This window comes from Plectropomus leopardus, chromosome 12 (assembly GCF_026936395.1).
Source record: "Plectropomus leopardus strain MGB_pleo_1.0 chromosome 12, ASM2693639v1, whole genome shotgun sequence".
NCBI lineage: Eukaryota > Metazoa > Chordata > Actinopteri > Perciformes > Serranidae > Plectropomus > Plectropomus leopardus.
In genome coordinates this window covers 18,103,473-18,120,113 of record NC_142187.1, presented here as the reverse complement: position 1 = coordinate 18,120,113, position 16,641 = coordinate 18,103,473, and the positions used below count along the sequence as shown (strand labels likewise).

Here is a 16,641-nt window from a genome sequence, read left to right as displayed (position 1 = left end):
GACAAATATAGCAGCATATTTAACCAGAGAGACACAAAATGGTGTTTTAAATAAACAATTTGATTGTAATCCCCATCTTTGCTGAGAAGCAGTGTGTGAAAGGAATTAAAAGTCCCAAATATAAACCTGTTGAGTCCAGTGATTTAAGCAAATAATAGCCCAGGTTAGTAAGTGAAGTTTTACAGTATTTCTGTGCATGCGTCATCTAAATGTGTGTCACCATGAGAGAGGTCTTGTATGTTACAAGGTCTGTCGCTCCCCGGTGTAACCCTGCAGGGTGGGGTCAGAGTGGAGGGGTGAGAGGTGAAGGGTCACTTTGGTCCTTGAAAATACCACCGAGCCCAGAGGACAGATGTCAGAGTAATAGAGGAGAGGGTGGTTATCGAACAAGCCATCATTTTTATTGTCAGCTCCCATGCACCGGAAGCCTTTTACCACAGCAGGTGGGGTTAAAACACCCAAAGAGGAGTCAGAAGTCGGTGCAGGTGCATGATATGCTTCTATCGAAATAAAAACACAGCCCTTTTCCTCTCATGAATCACTGTTGTGCTCTGCTTACTCTTTGGAGATTTGATGGCAGAGAATGATGGATTCTCCTCGCATTGGGGCTCAGCTCTCAAACGGCCATTATCATTACGGATCCTGCTGACTTCAGGGCTCGTTTGGACGAATGGAGAAGGCTTTTGATATTTGAGGGAAGCCATGTATAAGAATAGTTAATGGGCAAAACAGAGCCTCTTTGTCCGGTCTGCTCTTTCTCATCCACACTCAGCTCCACCATCCTTCATCCCGCTTCCATTTCCTCATTTTCCTCTCGTTTCTCCTCCTCCGCCTCACTCTCTCCTTCTTATGTCCTTGTCTCCTGCGTGCCACTACTCCCCCTCCATGCCTCCCTCTACCTGCTCAGAGAGCCCCTCCTCCACCCCCATGCCTCCACTGCCACGCAGTCGCTCAAATTAATGTAGAGATATTGACAAGTGATGGGCCTGGGAAGCATAGATCATCAGGGGGGAGAGGAGAGGAGGACTGGGATGTGGCCAGGCCAAACAGATGGAGGGGTTTCCCTGTTATCCACGCTGCAGCAGCTCACTTAGCAACTCAAACGCCAACATAAATGTTGCCATTGGACATTTCTGCAAGCCAGGGATATGTTGAATTTGTATAGGGTTTTTTGTGTTTCTTCACATTGCATTTTAAATTTTTTGTTTTAACAAAGAGTTTATGTGTGGTCATAACAAACATAATAATAATAATAATAATAATAATAATAATAATAATAATAATAATAAGGCGATATCACAATAATGCTGAACTAAGGCCAGTCAAGAATGGAGGTGAAATTAAACAAGAGATTAAAGAAACATGTTAGAAAATGACAATAGCAAAATAAAGGCAGTAAACACAGATTATTATAATTATTATTATTATTAACAAGAAGAAGAAGAAGAAGAAGAAGAAGGATTGCAACAGAATAAAAACATAAATCGAAAGATAAATTGATGGACAAACCAAAAGATGGCGTCACATAAAACAAGTTTATGAAAATGCGAACCTTACCTCTTCAGGCAGGTCGTACCAAATCCGAGGGGCCCTGATGGTAAACATTGTGCAAAAAATGCCCAGATATTTCGTTAAATTTACCTGGTTTGTCACCACTAACAGTCCCTGGTGTCAAACAGTGGCCCGCTGCTCGTTAGCCTTCATGTGGTTAACGTGTTTAGGTTTTTTTTTTCAACACAAAGACGGCTGTTAATGTAAAATTCCTGGTTTTGTTGCCATAAGCACGGCTGGAAAAGTTACTGGTTTTAACAGTGTTGCGTGGCTCAGCAGCCTGCTTGGCAGCCATCTGGCCCAGGTTTCATGCCATCCACCATTCCCTCCACTGCCTTATGAGAAACTCAGCTAATATCATTGTAATCTGAACTTTCCCACTTTAAAAATGTTAATATGATACATATAAAACAAACAAATGTAACATATCTGTAGTTTGCAGAAATGTACATTTTATTCTGGCGACTGTTGGCTTTGTGCTGCTGCTCAGTAAACATCTGCCACCTTCGCAAAATTGTTAACCGACCCTTAAGTCTGTCATCAGCTGATTTACCTTCTCTATGAATCCAAACGCATCAATGGGGGAGGCACTAAGAGGAGGCAAACACACCTTTCACAAAAAAATTACCAGGCACATAAATATCGCCACCCTCCACACAACACTTCAGCCTATGTAAACTGGATAAGGTGCTGCTAACAATGTGCAAAGGGCCAGTTGGTCAATACGCCAATTATACAGATGAGGGGATGGAAAGGGCAAATGATAGCCAATCAGTGAAGTGCTTTTACTGTCCTCTAGCAAGAGCTGACCCCCTGACCCCGTTTGATGACCCTGAGGCCAAAGGTCTCCTCTCCAGGGGTCAGAGGGCATTGCCGTGCGCTTGCCTGAGAGGGGTCGCTATGGTAACGGCACTTGCAGAAGAATGGCAAGGTGTGGAGTTGAGGAGGAGAGGGGTCACCGTGGACGGACTGAGCAGTAACGTGATGTTACTCGACCTGTTTAAACTGCATTCAGTGGCAGCTGGGGAACGTGTTTCCAGCTGTGACTGTGTGACCAGTTTCAGCAACCATCCCTGTAAGATTTCATGCAAACTGCATTGATACTAACTCTACTCTAAAGCACTGAAAAAATAGCACAAAATAAAAAATAATATGCACCATTCAAATATCTTAATATGCCTGATTGACACTTTAAATTTATGTGATTATTTCATTACAATTCACAAGATTCACATTTCAAAAATGACCTCGTTGAGAACAAATTATTCACAATTAAGCAATTCAATGTACACTTGTATCATGTAATGATAGAGGCCAAACAAGTGTGTATAGGAAAGTTAGATTAAATTCAGCTTAATTAAAGTTTGATTAACTTGAAATTTGAAAATAGTATTAGCACAAATAGTTTTTGTTAAAATCTGACACTACATAAAAAGTAAAAATGCATTAAAATCAATGTTGTTGCTAATTATTGACCTGTCCCAGACTGACAGAAAATAAACATAAAAATTCCACTTGAACATTTAGTGTATACAGAAAATGATTCATTTTTTGCTTAGTTTTCAGAAAAAATAGCAGTGGCATTATGTAAACAAACTGGTATTTAATTTGTCAAAATTCTGAAAAGGAATAAATATTTTGTAGTTATGATAGGACCTAAGTTGGTTAAAAGATTTAATTTGGTGAAAGTGGAAAGTAATCGTTTTAAATAATAATTAAATAACATTTTATGGCAGTTTTGACGCAGATATTTTTGTCCTCTTGTGACATTAGAGGCAATTTTTATGAGTGAGGCACAGGGGTTAGAAGAGCAGCATGATGTGTGATGTGTATTTACAGGAATACCATATGATGCAATGTTAACTGTTAAGAGAAAGCTTTTAGTAAAATTTGAAGAAAGACGGTTCAAAAACATTCTGTCAGTGCCAAAATCAAGGACATAATGTGCATTTAAAGAGAAGTCTGGCCCTGAACACACTCGTAATGTCTTGTTTATCTAGAATCTAGAAGAATCTATTCTTCCTCTGGCCACCGAGGTCACGCGATTCAACAATATTCAGAAGGAAAACAGCATATGTGAGTTGTGTGATTTAAATGAAGTGGAAAGTGAGCTACATTTTCTTTGATGCTGCTAATGATGACTTAAGAGACATAATGTTCCACGAAATGGTTCATCTGAACTATAACATTTTCTGGTGCCAAATGTTGACCAAATGTTAGAATGGTTGTTTAGTTTTGTTGTGTTTATGTTTGTTAGTTTTCTTACAAAAGCCTGAAAAAGAAGGAAAGATAGATTCTTCAGTTAGTACCTTTTATTATAATTACTATTATTCAGCGCTACACAAATGTCTCTGAGCGTAATCCATGAGCTCTGCATACACAATGATGATTTGATTTTGTAGGATGCTTTTCTCATTTTCTTACTGTTTTCGAAACATATGTCCCTTAGACTTCTTGGTCTTGGATTGTTTAATTTTATAGTGTCTTGTGAGCCCATTTGGGCTGAGCATAATAGTTTGCATAGCACAATAATAATAAAAAATAATTCATTAATATAAAAAAATACAAACTATGCACAATTCACTTTTTCAGTGTAAATAATTTGATCCAAAAACTAAGTATTAAAAAGCTGAAATCAAACTTTTTATCCAAGTTTGAGAAATTAAATTCTAACATAGTCAAAGGTCTTTTAATGGTGCATTGTTTTACCTTTAGTGTAAATAAAACAATTCAATCCAGTGGTGGAAAGTAACTAAGTATATATACTCCACTGTGTTCTGCAAGAACACATTTCTGTTACTTGTGCATTATTGAAACATTCTCATTTAATGCTACTTTATGCTTTAAATTTACATTTCCAAGGGAAAAATTAGATTGATTTTAAACTGAAAAGGTTGAGAGCCGCTGGACTAAACTGCCTAAGTGTTTATAAAGTAATTAAAACTAGCTCCAGCTACAGCACTAAAGTGCAGCTTACGTATTAATGCATCTGTGTTAACAATCTTATAATGCTGAATGTAATAATATGTTAGTCACAGGAGACAGTTTTTTTGCAGAGTGAGTACGTTTCGTGTTCATTCTAATTTTTACTCTTGTACATATTATTTTGAATATTCATTCCAAAATTGCTTTTATCACAATTTTTATTATTATTATTATTATATTAAAATAATAATAAAGAACACCCCTGAGCTGAGAAAACGTATCGGAGCAGAGACACTACCTTTCCTATCAGCACATCACCGTCTATTTTGTGCTTTGTTGCACCATCTTGTGGTGGTTGTACACACAGCTTCTGTGATGGCTCTGCATGGATTTTTTCTTATTCTGACAGACTTTTCACTCCCTGTTCTGTTTGTTTTTTAAAAAAGTGTGTTATGTCTCATGTGACATGCTCCTACTTCTTTTAAAATGAGCACCTTGTTGCTGGACTAATGGCAACAAGCAGCAGCAGTTGTGCGTTGTCTGTACCAGTTGGTTTTTAAGTGTCATATTTAAGCAGATCGACTCTCTAAGGGCCATAACGTTGACCCTGGCCTAATATGCTGGCTATTTTACTTTTTAACAGGCAGATCTGTGACAGTAAGAGTAATGTTTGAGTAGGTTCTTTTATCTTCTACTGGCTCCCTCCAGGGTTGTGTCCACTCACCACTTTTATTTTTAACACACAATTGTGTGTCAGTGTCACTATGAAGGCAGACATATTATTAGCTTTGCGGATGATTCTATTATTGTGTCCCTGCTTAGTGATGACGGTGTTGTCTATGGTCCAGTGGTGAATGATTTCAGTGATTGGTGGTGTGAGCACTCTTTCTCAGATATTTTTGTGTTGAAAACAAAAGAGATGATAATTGACTTCAGGAAGAAGTCTGCACCTGTTACTCTGCTTTTAGTCATGGCCAGGCAGTTAAGTTGTTGAACAATAAAAGAACCTGGGAACAATAAAAACGACGTACTAACATTTGACTCAACGTTGATATGGTCTGTGCTAAAGCCCACCAGTGTGCAGGGGTGGAAGAAGTATTCAGATCCTTTACCTAAGTAAAAGTACTAATACCACCCTGTGAAAATACTCTGTTACAAGTAAAAGTCCTACATTGAAAAAATGGTACTCTAGTAAAAGTAACTAAGTATAATCAGGAAAAAGTATTTAAAATATGAAAAGTAAAAGTACCCCATGCAACTTCAAGAAAAAACACATCCAAAAAACTAACAAACAAACAAAAAAAAGAAGACCCCCCCCAAAAAATGACACTATTAAAAATGAATTTTGAAAAACACCCCAAACCTCTAGATTATAAAGAAAAAAATCCCCCCAAATCAAAATGATATAAAAATAGAAATTAACACCCAAAACTTCAACATTTAAAATAACACCCCCTCAAAAAAACCTAAGAAAATAAAATAATATAATATTAACAATAATAATAGTAATAATAATAATATTAATAATAATAATTACAATTATTATAATGGATTTAATTTTTAATGTTCAGAACATGTTATTGAGGCCTGAGATTACAGATGTTTTAAAAATGAAAATATAGTGTAATGTAATATGTTAACAATTTAAAAAAAAAAAAAAAGAAAAAAAAAAGAGAAATTGATGTTTATAGAGAATGTTACCCTAAGAACATTCTGGGAATTAAAAGAAAACTTGCTGCTGGAAACGTTACCAAAACATTGCATGGTTGCACTGTGCCATTCTCAGAGCGTTTTTAGAACCAGAAATTGCTAGCTGGTATGTATCAAGAGAGGAAGGGCATGGGCCCCACAGAGACCGCTAATGCACAGTGGTCAAAATTTGGCACTGCGCCCACTGCTCACTGAACAAACTATAGGACAGTTTATTGTCATTGCCTTGCAACTTGTGCCCTGGTTTAGACTTTTGAATTGCATAATAACAGTCTTTAACAGACTGCAGTAAAACAGCAGTCTCAGAGTGATGACTCAGCAACAACCTGCAGTCAAACAAGGTCAAAACTCATGTGTTTCTGATGCATTTTAACTAAGAAGGCATGAGCAACAACATGGAAAAAAGTCTCCTGCAGACCTACCAACAGTGAGTTTAGGTTTTCTTCTCTGCCAGTTAGTCGATCTTGTAGAGGCCAAACTTATATTTGCTCTGTGTGGCAACATTAACCCTGTAACCTTAAGCGCAGCTACATGACCTGAAATAGTCTATCAAACAGGCTTCACTACTTTTAACACCAGAAGGAATAACGTTTGCTATTCTCATTTTATTGCAGTGAGACTGGAGGTATAAAGATAATATATTAAGACCGGTTTTGCACGTTATAGACCTTCATTAAGGAGGCGTCACAGCCACTTCCAGTCAGCCATGTCGGGTGGGAACATTAAAGACTTTGATAAAATCACGTCTTTTCTGGGCGACTACGGCTTCTTTCAACTACTAATAATCGGTGTGCTCAGTTTAAGCGCAATTACATGCGGGTACGCGGGAACGATAGTGGTCTTTGTTTCTGATACACCCCAGCACCACTGCAAAGTGTCCACCAACTCCACGCGTAACGGCACAGATGTGGAGGTTCCTCTACGCGAGTGGAGCAGCTGGATCGGACCGGACAGCTGTTCCCGGTACAAACTGGACGGAAACTGGACGGAGACAGCGGGAACCAGCAATGACACGGAGCCATGTCTGGATGGATGGGTCTTCAGCACTGAGATATACACCAACACCATCGTGTCTGAGGTATTAGAGGGTGGAGACTGAGGAACACTTTTCGCATTTCTCAGAGACTATTTGGACCAGAGCTTCCAAGTTGTATACAGTGAACTTACATTTGTCTGCTAACCAGTCATAGGCCTACTATTTAAAGATGACTGCATATGATATATAGTTCACAATATTTTTTGAACGGAAGAAATCATAGACAAAGGGGCAGTTGCAACACCTTAAAAATGCAGTGGATTTGATTAATTCAGCCCACTTGTGTTTTTTGTTTTGTGTTAGTACGGATAGTTGCCTATTCTAAAAAAAAATGCATTGTTGAACACTAATATTGATGTATTTTTTTATTGATATGATTATACTGAGCAAAAATGTAATTGTTTGCTCTCATTTTCACAGGTTTAGTTTAAATGTCTAGGATTTATTTATGCACCATATAGATACATTTCTCTCCAAATTTGTTGCACATTTGTTAAAAATCAATTTTAGTGAGCATTTCTCCTTTTCCGGGATAATCCATCCACCTGACCAATGTTATGAATATTACAAAAGTGGCCATGGCATGGTCATGATAAAAGGTCACTCTAAAATGTCCACACAACGCCCCAATGTGAAAACGCATAATTGCATCAGCTGTTGGGATTGTCGGTCTCATAAGATCGCATAAGTAGGCGTGACTACTGCAGTCATTTGACCCAGATATGAGTGCCAACTGTACATTTTCCAATTCCAATAAAAAGCCGGTTGTTAGCGGGTGTTAGTGGGAATGAGGCTTGAGTGTTCTTAGCATGTAAAAAAAAAGAAATTGAGGAATTACTATACAAAAGCAAACAGACAAAAAAATATATTTACAGACAATGAGAAAACTTAATGTGAAAGAAATGGTGAAAACACATGACTCGGTTTATGTATTTGAAAAGGAGTGAGAAGAAGTACAAACTATTACTGTAGCATGTGTCTAATTTGAGGAATAAGACTTGCTGAATGTTCCAACCATCCCCAGTCTCCCCTACATTTAAAGAATAATTATGACAAAATAATTGAATAATTTCTCCATTGTCTTATATGTTATCAGCTCTCTGATCAGTTGAGAAGTGGAAGGAGCTTTTTCTACAATTCTTTTAACTGGGTTAAAAACATGTTGCGATTACATAAGCTATTTTCATACCGGCTGTGGCTTTCTGAAAGCTGAAGGTCAAGTGAAACTTTTGACTAATTATATGTAACTCCAGTGTCTCTGAAATGTGTCTTGCAGTCACCTGAATGATCTTTTTCTCTCTTGTTAATTACAGTGGGGTCTGGTGTGTGAAAGTGCATGGAAGGTACCTTTTTCCACCTCCTTGTTCTTTGTAGGGACCCTGATTGGATCCTGTGTTTGTGGTCAACTGTCAGATCGGTAAGTCTGTGTTGATGATTTATGACAAAAGACACTTTAACAAAATGAGGGCTGCGCGAGCAAGAGGGAGAAGTATAAATATGAAGAAAAACAACCTGACAAACCTACTGAAACTGGAAAATCTGCTCTTTCAGGATGAGCTTTAGGAACAAAGTTGTTTTAAAATGCTTTTCAAAATGTGTGTCAAAATGGATCACGAAATGTGTTTCAAAAACACGGTTTATCAGGAAGAGAAGTATGATATACAGTATGATGTGAATCTCAGGAAGATGTTCAAAATATGCTTGTTGCACTCAAATATTGATGTCATTGCTTCCTTCCTTTTCAGTAATAATTATTTTTCATTAGGTTAATTCTGAGGGTTCTCAACAGTTTAATTATCACAAGCCCATTTACACTGCCTGTTCAAGACAGTCGTTTTGCACCACTATGCTTCCTTGTTGTTCTGTGTAAAAGGTACAACCTCATGAGGGGGGGACAGAGCTGTCTCCGCCTTGAGCCAGCAATAAAGGTAGTAACAATGCCGCATCAGGGTCTGTGTAAAAGGAACAGCTGGCAGGATGAGACCATGGGCTCTATGATTAAAAGCAGCTAGGCAGCTGGCTAACTAAAAGTAGATTAACAGCAGCCAGAAATGACTGCAAATTGGAAAAACAATGACGTTCGGGAGCTCCAGTGGATAACATCAGTCGCCACATTAAAACGACGCTAAATAGTTGTTACTGACATGTTACGTCATCGTTATTGTTTATAAAGAGCTGCCCCACATATTTTATATGTCACACTAGAGGACAACACTCTTAAACGCCTCATCCATCATAACTCTTATGATTCCATGATGCCTGCATGTTGTCTAAAATCACACGCTGGGGCAACATGATGACACTGTTGTTTGGTTATTAATGCAAAAACAGCATAAAGAAGGGACTTAGTAGCAGCCTTACGTCATGATCTTTGTGTAAAAAGGGCTACAGATTATTAAATACATGAATACTTCATAGCAAACAAGGCTGGAAATGTTCAGATGTGTCGTTAAAAAAGTACTTAGTTTGTTGCAGCAAACCAGACTGAATTGTCCTGACGCATCACAAAAAAATCCCCATAGTTGTCGTTTATTAGTCTCAAATTGTGATCTGCTGCTGCTTGGCAGCTTTGTCACTGTGTTGTCACACCATCCACCATCCCCTCCTCCTCCTGATGGAAAGCTCATCTCGTATGTAATCTGATCTACTTTATCACTTTAGAAACGTAGATATGATGCATATGAAATATACAAATCTAACACATCCGTGGTTTCCAAAAATCTATGTGTTATGTTAAATGTTATTCTTGGAACTGGACTGTAAATGTAGTAAAGTAAATTGTACTTAAAGGAAGTGCATGACAGCTGAAATTGTCTTTAATTTCCATGCAACAAGATGTTAAAATGAAATACAATTGAAAGCCAAAAGTTTCAAGCTGATTGCAATTTATATTATACTCTCAGTTCATTGACTGATAACTGAGATAACTGAGCCCACTGTAATGTCCTCAGTGATGTGGTTGTGTTTACTCACAGCTCGTATATGCTCTGTTCATTTCATGTCTCTGTGCATTGTCTCGCAGGTTCGGCAGAAAGCTGGTGTTTTTTTTCACCATGGCATTACAAACAGTCACTACCTTGATCCAGGCCACCTCTGTCAGTTGGGTCATGTTCTGTGTCATCAACTGTCTGAGAGGACTTGGCCAGATATCCAATTACATTACGTCACTCGTACTGGGTGAGACAGCACATGCACTTCTATCGGTTTTAAAAAGAGTTCCTGCCTCTATCTCTTCCCCAGGATCTTCCTGTGTCACAGTGTAGCTTACTTGTGTAGTTTTCCCATGAGGCGAGCTGTAGAAGGTCGCCGACTTGTGATCAGGCTGTTGAAGGGAGCAATGAACTCAGTATAGCTTCAGATAGTTTTTGTGTTAAGTTAATATCATATACCTTCATGTTGTCTCTCATTTTAATGCCATGCTCCTGATCCTCTACTTGGTCAGGGTCTGAGATCCTTGGCCCGAAGGCCAGGGTGAGTTACGCTGTGCTGGGCCACTGCTTAGGTTTTGGCATCGGATATGCCTTGCTGCCGCTCTTGGGCTACCTCATACGAGGCTGGAGGATGCTACTGGTTACTTCTGCCATCCCCGGCCTCCTGCTTTTTCCAGCCTGGTGGTAAGTCTCATGAATATTGGCATACAAATTAGGGGTCAACCAATATTGGTTTTTCAGGGCCAAACCGATACTGATTATTAGTAGTTAATAACTGAGACCGATAACCGATATGCATTTACAATAAAAATGAAAATCTCTGTCAATACTTAGAATTTGGAATATAACAAACTCTAACGCAAAACTTTGTTTAAATGCCTTTAGCAAATGTTAAATCAAAACTGAAATTTTCAACATTTTATACAGCAAGTTCCCAGAAACTTTTATATAAAGCTTCTTTGTACTTTTTTATTTATTAATTTTAGCGTTGATCATTAAAATAGAACGCTAAACAGATAATCAGCAAAATGCCAAATATCGGCCCTGATAAATGACCAGGCTGATAATCTGTCAACCTCTAATAAAAATATCAGTGTTTAGTATATCCTATGTCAGAATTATTGTTTAAATTCACCTTATACCTGTTTCTAGATGTGCTGTGTCTCAATATATTTCAGTGGTAACTTCAAAAGATGAATGAACTTCTGTGTCTCCATCTCTGTTCAGGGTGATTCCAGAGTCTCCCCGTTGGCTTTTGCAGAAAGGTCGTGTGAAGGAGGCTGAGCTTGTCATACGCACTGCTGCAAAATGGAACAGAGTCCCCGCTCCTGAGATTATATTCAGGTCAAACGAATGTTCTGAGGTAAAGGTATTTATTCCAGTTTCCCTCCTCATGCTGTGGAAGCTATAGAGCGCCCCAGGGATGACGTTTTTCTGTAGGCCAACTTAGTTAGTTATGGCTTGGTTTCCTTGTCAAAAAGCCTATGGGATTTTGCCATTGGATTTTTTGTTTGTTGCAGAAAATAAACTCTGTGGTCAACAAAGATTTATGTTACGTCCACGTTTCATTCATTGGGATAATCTTCATAAATGAACACCACTTTTAGGATATCTGAGGCCTAAATGCAATCACCAGAGGTACAAAGCTAATGGCTATAATCGAACTAAACCACGGTCGCATGACTTACATCACTACTGCAATGAGGCTGTAAAGTCATGTTCTGCATCATTTTGTTTTTGTTTCTTATGTGTGGCTTTTTAAAGTCACACATAAGCTTCAAAATTCACAAATGGGTACTGATGTAATTTATGTCGTAGAATAAAGTATAAGAGTATGTTAAGCTTGTGTTAACCACAGAAGTTATTTCAAGCATCTAACCAAAGACCCATTCAAAAAAAACATTTACTTTCAGACGAGGAAACTGGAGTTGCTGTAATGCTAACTTAATTCTGGGTTTTATGAATTTCAAATGGGGCACTCTGTTTTGTACCAGTATAAAATACAGCCCAAACCTTGACAAGCATGTGTGTGGTTTGACTGCTTTTTTATGTCTAATTCAGAAAAATGAAAGTGAAGAGGAGCATACGTATACTTACCTGGACCTGATACGCACCCCTAACATCAGGAATATCACAATTCTGGGTGTTTTCATATGGTAACATGTCTTCTTTTCTCTGTTTGTAACATTTGTGAATATGGTAGCACATGCACTTTATTCTACACTAAAGAAGTTTCCTATTGTCATATGTTTGACAAATAAGTGCTTATGGCTCTGATTCCACACTGCTGCCCATAACTTGAAAAAGATAAATAAATATGAAATGCAGTCATGCAGGGTATATGGCAAACAATGCAATTTAGGAAAGATACTACAGAAGATCAGTTACAGGTATGGTGTTTTTGATTAGAGTTTTGAAATCTTATTTTATTAATACATTAATTATATTTTACACCATTTTTTTAATGATTAATTTCACTTTTAGAAGTTTGTCTTCAAGGTCCAGTTTGGATTCGGGGCATCTATGGAATATACGTTCAGAACTATGTTTTCATCAACAGGAACAAAGTATTTTATGATTTCGTTACCTTAGAATGAGCCATTTATATCTACCTACAGAGCGGGTCCTCTTTAATGTAGTCTGCCATGTTGCTTCTTACAGTAATCCTGAACAGAAAAAAACAAACACTGGCTCTAGAGAGGGTCATTTACATTTACATGTTAGCCATTACACGCTTGTCACACAGAAGAAGTTTCAGTTCTGCAACCTCACTGCAAGATGCCACTAAATGCTACTCACTGGACCTTTAACCCTAAAAATTACTTTACTACATAATTAAATACAAATTTAAACTGTAGCTTCTGCAAAGCAACTTGAATATATTGTCAGCTTGAGCTCAAGCACTATATGACACCGTCATGTATCATTTAAAGGAGTGGTAAGTGACATTAAGAGCATTAATAAGCCAGCAAACCACTATTTGTGATGTAAAATTATAATGGATTAATGGATTCCTGAGTAGAGAATGAATTTACGCAAACTCTGTGTGTTGTTATCCGAGCTTTTCTCTATTTTGTTGTGGTTAGTGAATTTGATTTCCTGTGAGTGTATCTCAAGGCCAACTAATCGCTGCCACTCTGCTGCACTCTGCTCATACGGCAGCTACTGCTTATATCAGAACATCGACGTTATGGAAGCGTAGCGCTCACTGTTCAGGTTCCCCCCAGATTTATAACGGCAGTTTTATACAGAGACCGCGCGATAGGGCCTCATCAAGTCCCCACTTTATACCGCCCCTGCATTTTTACTCAGAACCATATGATGGCGGCATCATTCTGCTTTAGTGTGTGATTACACACTTTCATCGCAGCATCCCACAATTAAAAGAGGCATGACAGGCGTGACATGTTACACAACAGTGTCAGCCGCTAGTGTAATACAGTACATAATATATGCGTGGGCAGTTCTTTATAAACAATAACAAAGGTATAACATGTCAGTGTTAGCCTGTTAGCCTACTATCTCCACTCCCAGCTCAGAGACAAGACCACTCTGTCCCCCCTCTCCGCGATTGGACAAAATATACAGAACAGCGAGGTGGCATAATGGCGTGATATTCCTGCCTTGAACAGGCAGTGTAAATGCAGATGTTAGCTCTGTCAGCACTGTTGCTCTTTGTGTCACATAGAGCTCCTTTAAACACTTTATCTTCAGTCTTCATCCAGTCCTACATTTGTATTTCTGCAGGTTGGCTGCCACCGTGGTCTTCTATGGTCTCAGTCTCAATACCAGTAACCTGAATGGAAATGTCTACCTCAACTGCTTCATTTCAGCAGCCATTGATATTATGGCGTATTTAGCCACTTCAGTGCTGGTTAATCGCGTATCACGACCCATACTCCTCTTCTCCATGCTGATGTTCTGTGGAATCATGCTTCTGGTTATCAAGCTGGTTCCTGAAGGTCTGTATACTCAATACTGACTGAATCTGGCATCTCTGAAAGGACTAGAAGACGCTCTGCATGTGTAAAATGGTCTAATAATTCTGTTTGTTTTTCTCAGACATGCACGTCATGTTCCAGGTGTTAGCCTTGGTTGGAAAGACTGGTGTGTCTGCTGCTTACTGCCTCGTCTTTGTGTTTTTTACTGAGCTGATCCCCACTGTGGTCAGGAGCATGGGCTTAGGAATCGCCTCCACAGCTGCACGCATCGGCTCTATCGTTTCTCCCTATGTGATCTACATGGGCAAGTTTTTTTGTTCTTTCTGTTGTACTAGCTGTATCAAAGTACACTGCTGAAACTTAAACAGAGAGAGAGAGAGAGAGTAGAATATCTAACTGTAGATGATATTTATACACTTGAGTGAACATGCTTTCCTTTGAAGGGATACTTTAGAAAGTTCGCATTGCACCTTCACAAGGTTTAGGGACTCACAGCAGACTTTCAGACTCAACACACCAATTAGTCACACTGTGTTACCTTGAATTTTTGAAGACAACTTATTTTTTTCTTGCATCCCTCCACAGTGAACAAAGAATCAAGAAAATTCTTGATGCATTTGAATTAAAGGGGCTGCATTTGACTAAAGTGACTAAAGAAAAAAACATATAAAATTATTAGTTTACAAACTCTCACACACTAATGTAAATGCCTTTCATTCTGTTTGCAGGCAAATACAGCAAAATCCTGCCATATATTGTTTTTGGCGTAGTCAGCATCATGGCTGCTGCTGTTAGCATACTGCTGCCGGACACCAGAAACAGAAAACTTCCTGATCTTATAAACGAGGCCAGACCCATCAGAGGGTATGTGTGTCTGTGAATGTGTCAATAATTATTAACAGTAACAAACATAACTACCAGAAAGCTGTTCTGTTAAACAAACATGTATTCACAATGGATCAAACATGTTATAGAGCAAACTATATGACAGATGTATCTCTTAGTTTGTGATTATGTGCATTGTAATATAGTTCTCTCTCTGGCTCTTTGTATCTTATAGCTGCTGCTGTCCAAAGGAAACTGCTACACTTTAGTCAGATACTGAAGGCTGTAAATAAATGAGCAAGAGTGCCCCCTGCTGAAAGAAAATCACAGCAAGAGATGAGTGATCACAGACAAAAGCCTGGTAACAGCCCTCACAAATAAGTTTATGGTTTTTTTTAACGATGTTTGGAAGAAGAAGACAACCACGTGTTTCATCCCAAGCCTGTAATGCTCAGGAAAGCAAAGGGCTGAAACACGTTCCTAAAAGTACTATTTATTGACTAACAAACAGATTGACAAAAAAAATAAAGGAAAACGAAATATACACAATAGTAGCAATTCATCAACGTATAATTGAATCCTGTTATTTCTAACCCCCCTCCTAACCAAAAGCAAAATTTAAATTAACTCCTTACCAACACGCCCCTCAAACAATATTAGTCCCAAACAAGGTTAATCTCTAACAACTTTCTCTATACTGTCATCTCACACAGACAACATGTAATGTTACACATTACTACAGTAACAACATGTAACTGTAGTACGCCTAACTGTAGGTCAACATATACAAAAAAGGAGCACTACAACCATGTGCCCATTTCAAAAAATAATAAATTGATAAATGCATAAATAATAATAATGATATAAACAAATGTGATCTCAGACTGTTTTCTTCTGTATACTAACATTAAGCACTCTGGCGCCCATGTTTCAGCATATTCTGCATCATTATTTTTCAGTTTGAGAGCAGTCTTTTCCAACTTAATAATTTCTATTACTTCAGTGATCCATTCTTTTTGAGTGGGTGCATTTAAGGCTATCCAGTTTTTCAAGATTACCGTCTTTTGTCAACATGGGCATAATACATAATACACACGGTTAGCTTGGCAAGATTCTCCATAACTTTATCATCTTGTTCATTTAGCTGAAACTATGAGCACCAATGAAGAAGTAATACCTGCAGAGTGAATAAGACAGATGCAAAAAAAGAGGCTCATATAAAAAATTTCATTGTAATTCCATCTTTACTGAGTAACACTTTTATGTGAAAGGAATTGAAGCCTGTCCCATAAAGACACCTGTCCCAAATAAAAACCTTTGCAGTGCAGTGGTTTAAGCAAATAATAGCCTGCGGTGTTAATTGAAGTTTTACGGTAACTTAATAGATTCATTTGACCACACTTGATTGTGTCAGTGACTTTCGATTCTCTAAATTATTATGCTGATGGTGAATGATGTTTATACTGCGTTCTTATATATATTTATGCTGTTTATGTTCCGAATGGTTTCCATCTGTTGTCCTTCAGTGTAAAGCACTTTGAATTGTACGTGTACTGAAATGTTCTTGGCCTAAATAAACAAAATGCCATAATCCCGTTCACTCGTTATGACCAGAGCCCTTTAAGAGTTTATTGTTTATTCTAGTGCACTAGTTATGACTGCACAGCTGACTGTCGTCGTCTGAAATATCGCGAGATTATCACACCGGCTGTGCGGCGCGCCC

At 38.2% G+C, this 16,641-nt stretch overlaps 1 protein-coding gene across 1 annotated transcript; it reads left to right on the top strand.

The window, feature by feature from the left end:
* Positions 1–6,005: 6,005 nt before the first annotated feature.
* On the top strand, positions 6,006–16,525 carry LOC148188078 (organic cation/carnitine transporter 2-like). Its single transcript, XM_088085381.1, has 10 exons — positions 6,006–7,264; positions 8,536–8,639; positions 10,245–10,399; positions 10,665–10,836; positions 11,380–11,515; positions 12,214–12,308; positions 13,900–14,114; positions 14,215–14,397; positions 14,822–14,957; positions 15,154–16,525. Exons 1-10 carry the CDS (start codon positions 6,893–6,895, stop codon positions 15,185–15,187), a joined length of 1,602 nt encoding a protein of 533 aa, XP_087941507.1. The 5' UTR covers positions 6,006–6,892; the 3' UTR covers positions 15,188–16,525.
* The last annotated feature ends 116 nt before the right edge of the window (positions 16,526–16,641 follow it).